Source organism: Myotis davidii, unplaced genomic scaffold, assembly GCF_000327345.1.
Source record: "Myotis davidii unplaced genomic scaffold, ASM32734v1 scaffold991, whole genome shotgun sequence".
NCBI classification, from domain to species: domain Eukaryota; kingdom Metazoa; phylum Chordata; class Mammalia; order Chiroptera; family Vespertilionidae; genus Myotis; species Myotis davidii.
In genome coordinates this window covers 18,682-24,525 of record NW_006283137.1, presented here as the reverse complement: position 1 = coordinate 24,525, position 5,844 = coordinate 18,682, and the positions used below count along the sequence as shown (strand labels likewise).

The window sequence follows — 5,844 nt, the reverse complement described above, 5'->3', positions numbered from 1 at the left end:
CAGACCCTCCTCCCCGAGCGAGGCCACGCCTCCTAAGGCTCTGTTCCCGCCCAAGAAAGCCCATCAGGGTCCCGCCTTAGTCCGGTCCGAGACCACGCCCCCAACAGCGCCCCGGCCCCGCCCTCAGCCGCACTCCGGTTGGGGTGGGCAAACTTTTTGACTGGCGGGCCACAATGTGTTCTTAAACTGGACCAGAGGCCGGAACAAAAGCATGGATGGAGTGTTTGTGTGAACTGATATAAATTCAAAGTAAACATCATTCCATAAAAGGGTACGGTCTTTTTTTTTTTTAGTTTTATTCATTTCAAACGGGCCGGATCCGGCCCGCGGGCCGTAGTTTGGCCACGGCTGGTAGACACTAGTCTCCAAGGCCAAGGCCACAATCCTGCGTGGCTCCTGGCACCGCCTGGCCCTTTCCCCGCCTCCATTCCCGCCCGAGACCACCCTGCTCGGATGGGTCTCGCCCGCGCTCACTCACCCACACCAGCTGCTTCCGGAGCCCCTGGATGGCCCTGGCGTTGGCCTGGGACTGGGAGACGCACACGGTCAGGACGAGGCTTGGATAGAGGGGGATCCAAGGTGAGTCACCCGCACACTTCCGCCCACCTCCCGGGGTCTTCTCTCGGCCTGGGTTTGCTCTCGGCTTCCTCTCACCTCCCCTTCCTCCCGCCGTGCTCAGCGTTCGTCAGGCACTTGCTCCCCCCGGAGCCAGGTAAGGTGCCTGGGTACAGGCGAGGCCCCAGGGGCACAGGAGGAACCCCCAGGCCACCTGCCTCCCTGCCCTGCCTCCGGATCCCATGAGACTGGCTGGAGGTGCCCATGGAAGGACCCCCCTCCCAGGGGCCCCTCCCTTGACCCCTGCTGCCCTAGAGGTACCTGAGCAGGATGAGGAGGGGAAAGCTGAACGCCTGGGAGCCCAGGTAGTGGAGGGCCTGCTGGACAGGGGGTGACAGCCGGAGGGCCACCAGCTCTGGGACCACCTGCCAGGGGGCTGAGTAGTTGGCGAAGAGGCCGCAGCCCCGAGAGGAGTGGATGCTGCGGAGAGACCGGAGAGACCCTTGTCGGAGAGACCCTTGTCAGGGCCCAGTGAGGAGCTGCCGGCCCCTCCCTCCGCCTCCTGCCCTCTCCCCCGGCCCCGCACCTGCTGCCCGGCCAGCCCTCCGCCTCCCGCCCTCTCCTCCCCGCACCTGCTGACCACGTAGCCCAGCGGGAGGGTGGCCAGAAGCAGGCCCAGGATGAGCACCAGCTGGAAGAAGAAGGTGGAGCTCGAGGCTCGGAACCGCCGCAGGGACGCCCTGGAGTTCCTCAGGAGGGTGTACTGGGGGGCGAGCGGCAACGGGGGGCTGTCAGCTCCCATGCTCCCATGTGCAGACACCCAGGAGCCTGGGCCCCGGGAAGTGAGGCCGGGGGGCGGGGGTGAGGGCAGAGGCAGGACGGGAGCCCCACTCAAGGTGCCCACCCAGGGCACCCTGCTCCCTCCCGCCCCACCCGCGAGCCGCACCTTCTTGATGTAGAAGGTGAGGAATATGAAGACGCTGTGGAGCAGGGGCAGCAGGGGGCAGTAGAAGAGGCCCATCCAGATGACCGTCTGCCCCGCCACGATGTCCAGCACGTTCGTGGGCACGAGGAACTCCTCCCGGCCCAGCCAGGTCCAGAACCGGCCTGAGAACCGCTCCACCAGCATTCTGGGCACAGGGCGTGCCCAGCATCACCACGGGAGGAGCGTGTGGACCACGTCTGTCACGGTCACGGCCACGGACCATCCCACACTCAGCCACAGGGACACACACATGCAGAACTGCTCACCCCTGGCTGCAGCTACTGGCCACCCTCAGACATGCCCAGGTCCCCCCACGACCGCCCCATGGTGTCCCCACGTGGCTGACCTCCTAGGCAGGCTGACCAGGAAGGCGAAGGCCACGGTGAGCAGGAAGTTGAAGGTGCTCAGCTTGTACAGCTCCTCCCCCACCGAGTTCTCCCAGCACTGGGCAGAATGGTTCCGGTCACCACCCACAGGCCCAGCCACTGCTCACCCACCCGGGAGGGGTATCTCCGTGGACAGGGGCCTTGCCTGGAGCCTGACACGATTGCTACGGTAAAGCCCCGGCCCTGAGGATTCGATTCATGCAGGAAAACCGACCGCCCGGGCTGCCACCCTGCACTGTGCTGTGTGGTGCAAACAGCACCCCCTGGAGGTGTGCCCAGGTATGGGAAGCTCTACCCCCAGCCTCTCGCAAAGGTGAGACCTGGAGAGGAACCAGGAGATGAAAGGGGCAGGGAGGTCACAGAGGTGGGGAGACGCCCAAAGGGACAGGCCCCGCCGGAGCCCCAGCCACCTGGTAGTCACAGGCGTTGTAGCCGTAGGACTCACAGCTGGTCTTGTTGCGGCCGAGGCACAGCATGGTCTGGCCCAGCGAGAAGCAGAACATGCCGAGGCTGGCCAGCTTCAGCACCACGCACCTGCGGGCCGGGGTGTGGGTGTGGCGCCACCTGCAGAGCCCGCCCCCGTCCCACCTGCCCCGTGTGGCCACGGTCCCCAAAGCGTGTTCCCCAGCACTTGGGTCTCCGGATGATTCACGGGAGAAGGGATCTGTTTGTCAATCAGGTTGGGACACTGCACAGCCCGGCCGTCCTTCCCCGACCCCCAGCTTGGAGAGGCACAGGCCCCGATGGGGGGTCACCGTCCTTACTTATTGCAGGTGAGAGCGTCCCTCCGCCTGCCGCCGGTTAATACCCGCCCACCCCACTGCCTTGTGTACCCACACACGTGCGTGCACCCGCCTGAGCGGTTGTACACGCACACGGGGCCTCACAGGGAGACGGCCAGCCCAGCCACCCGCAGTGTGTTAGCTAAGTGCGGGCAGAGGGGGCTTGTGTCTGAGCAGCAGGCTCGGTCCCTGTGAACCAGTTTCCCTGCCTGTTCAAAGGGGTGATGGGGGGCTCTGACTTTACGGGTCACGTGAGGGTTGTCGAGGGAAGGGTGTAAGCCCCCGGGCGCGTGGGAACCGTGAGTCCCATGTCCCTGGTTTCCCTACGTGTGTGCCGCTGGTTCCCAACACCCTCTGGCAAACCAGCCACGGGCCCCTTGGCGTGGCTTGGTCCAGGCTGCGGTCTGGTCTGGGCAGAGGGGATGGAGACACCTCCCACCAGGGCCCCCTGGGACGGAGCATTCTGGAAGCACCTTCCTGCCTTCCCTGCTTGGGACCCTGGTGCCAGGAGACCACCAGGGCCCAGCCGCTCCCGTGCCTCAGCGCCCCGCCTCCCCTCGGGCCGCCTGGCACCGGGGCCTCGCTCACCAGACGAGGATGAGGTTGACCTCCGTGTTGGGAGGGTAGCTCTCCAGCTGCACCAGGAAGACGAACAGCAGGGGGCCCAGGAAGTTGACCAGGGAGATGACCCCAGGGGGCAGGTACTGCAGCAGCACAAACAGGGTCTCCTGCCGGGAAAGCAGGGAGGGGGTACCATGGGCCGGGGTGTCCGGTAGCTCCCCTCCCCTCCACCCCCTCCAGGGTAACTGGGGCAGGCCCCCGCGCCTGGAAGGCCCCGGGCGATGGCAACCTGGCGGCCGAGGGCTGTCCCAGTCGGATGGGGCCCTGACTGGGCGCGTTGCTTTAACCACTCTGAACTCAGCTTCCTCAGCAACCACCCGCCTCCTCCCGCGGGCGGCCAGGACTAAACCAACATGGCAGCCGCCCGGCACCTCCTTGTTGTCCTGCGAGTACTTGGTGGCCCAGAAGATGGCGCTGATGGCCCCGACCACCAGGAGCCCGATGAGGAAGTTGACCCGCAGGTAGGAGAGCAGATGGCAGGCTCTCTGGGCCCGCGTCTGCTGCAGCGCCAGCTGGAACCGATGGCCCTCCTCCAGCTCCACCTGCGGGGGGCGGGGGTGGGGGGTGGAAGCAGAGGCAGGTGGGGCGGCCAGGGTCTAGGCAGGGTTGGGGTGACCCTGGGCAGGGACAGGCCCAGGAGTGGCAGCAGCTTTTACCTCCCCTCCTTGTGCTGTGCAGGTGAGCAGGTGAGCTCACACCTACACCCGCCCAGCCTCCGCCTCCAGGTGTGACATCTGTGTGCACGCATGTCCACATACACATACACTCTCATATACATACCACATGCTCCCTCTCTCTCTCTCTCTCTCTCACACACACACACACACACTCGCACACACGCTCACACTCGCACGCCCACACACACACACACTCGCACACACACTCGCATACACACACACACTCGCACGCCCACACACACCCACGCATGCACACACACACACACACACGCCCTCACTCACCTTGAACTCGTTGCTGATCTCGTGCTGCTTGATGGCGGCTGCCTCGCGGCCGCGGATACAGAAGTCCCAGGAGGAGAAGACCTTGGCGCTGAGCGGCGACCGGTAGTCCTGGCCCAGGAACAGCTTCTGGGGCAGCCCCTTCACCATCCTGGGGGGGCAGGAGGCAGGGCCTGTGGGAGGGCGCCTCGGCAGCCCCGGGGCCAGGCGTTGGCCTCCTGGGTCGGGGAGGGGACACAGAGGGGGTGGCCTGGGGCCCTGAGGGCTGCAGCCGGGGACCCAGAGGTTGTACCCCGGAGGCACCTGTGAGCCTGACTGGACGAGAGCCAGGACCGTCCTGCCGGCTGGGGGCGGGACTATGCCAAGGGAGGGTGGCGACCTCCTCCCCGCCATTACCCCTTTCACCCAGTTCCTCGCTCACCGTCGCAGGGTCCCGCAGAAGCAGAGCAGGAGGCAGGCCAGCGGGCTCAGGAGGTAGGCCAGGCGGATGCTGTAGGCGGAGCTGCCCTCGGGCCCCGCCCGGTAGGCGCCATAAAAGAGATAGGTGTTGTTGAAGGCCTGGGACGCGGGTGAGGACGAGGGTGAGGACCACTGAGCTTCAGTCCCTGCCCGGCTGGGTGCTAAGTGCTTGTTGACTCTCACAATAACCCCGTCACTTCACAGAGGCTCCTAGGGGTCAGGCGCCTGCCCGAGGCCACACAGTGTTGAGGCTTTCAGGGACCAGGGTGTATGGTGCTGGTCTCAGAGGCCTGCACGCTTGTCCCCTCCTGTCCCCGGTGCTCCAGGCCAGCTGGGCCCCGAGGGCTGTGGGTGCTTTTCCCAAGCCCGGCTGGTGCCCAGTGGCCTCCGCTCTCTCTGACCCCATCACTGGCCTGGCCAGGCTGTCTATGTAAGACCATCCCCCTAAGAGCCAAAATGTCTCACAGCCGGCGTGGCTCAGCAGTTGAGCGTCGGCCCCTGAACCAGGAGGTCATGGTTCGATTCCCGGTCAGGACACATGCCCAGGTTGTGGGCTCGATCCCCAATAGGGGGAGTGCAAGAGGCAGCCAATCAGTGATTCTCATCATTGATGTTTCTCTCTCCCTCTTCCTTCCTCTCTGACATCCATGAGCAAATAAATAAGTCAGTGCCAAAATGTGCTTAGAGAGGTGAGTGTCCACTTCGACTGGGGTCCCCTGAGGCCAGTTCCCTCCGGAGCCATCGCTGGGATGGGGCCACTTACCCGGCCAGTTAACACATTCCAAAGTCGGGAGTGGAAACTGGGAACAGCAGTCGCGGGCTGGGGGTCACCAGGGCACTGGAGGGCTGTTGAGGAGGGAGGGGGCCAACAGGAAAGGGTCCCCAAGGCATAAGGGAGGATGTGCCCCCACCCACTCCGTAGCCCTCACCCCGGGAGGCCTTGCCGTGCAACAGGCTAGTCAGGTGAGTCCCTGGCTGGACCCCAGCGAGGATGCCCAGAGGCCCAGAGGGCGGGGGCTGTCCAGGCACTCACTGAGGTTAAGGGCGGGGCCTGGGTCCGGTGGGCGGAGCCAGACCAGGGGCAGCAGCACGAAGCTGGA

At 65.3% G+C, this 5,844-nt stretch overlaps 1 protein-coding gene across 1 annotated transcript in view; it reads right to left on the bottom strand.

The window, feature by feature from the left end:
• The window catches only part of TMC8 (transmembrane channel like 8), a 7,469-nt gene that overhangs the window by 647 nt on the left and 978 nt on the right, over positions 1 to 5,844 (bottom strand). Inside the window, exons 5-16 of the mRNA XM_015562637.1 lie at positions 5,778 to 5,839; positions 5,508 to 5,590; positions 4,707 to 4,843; positions 4,289 to 4,436; positions 3,701 to 3,871; positions 3,297 to 3,436; positions 2,337 to 2,460; positions 1,887 to 1,984; positions 1,502 to 1,685; positions 1,188 to 1,318; positions 877 to 1,035; positions 479 to 557 (exon numbers count right to left, since the gene is read on the bottom strand). Of these exons, the coding sequence (XP_015418123.1) occupies positions 479 to 557; positions 877 to 1,035; positions 1,188 to 1,318; positions 1,502 to 1,685; positions 1,887 to 1,984; positions 2,337 to 2,460; positions 3,297 to 3,436; positions 3,701 to 3,871; positions 4,289 to 4,436; positions 4,707 to 4,843; positions 5,508 to 5,590; positions 5,778 to 5,839 (1,516 nt within the window). The remainder of the gene's footprint in view (positions 1 to 478; positions 558 to 876; positions 1,036 to 1,187; positions 1,319 to 1,501; positions 1,686 to 1,886; positions 1,985 to 2,336; positions 2,461 to 3,296; positions 3,437 to 3,700; positions 3,872 to 4,288; positions 4,437 to 4,706; positions 4,844 to 5,507; positions 5,591 to 5,777; positions 5,840 to 5,844) is intronic.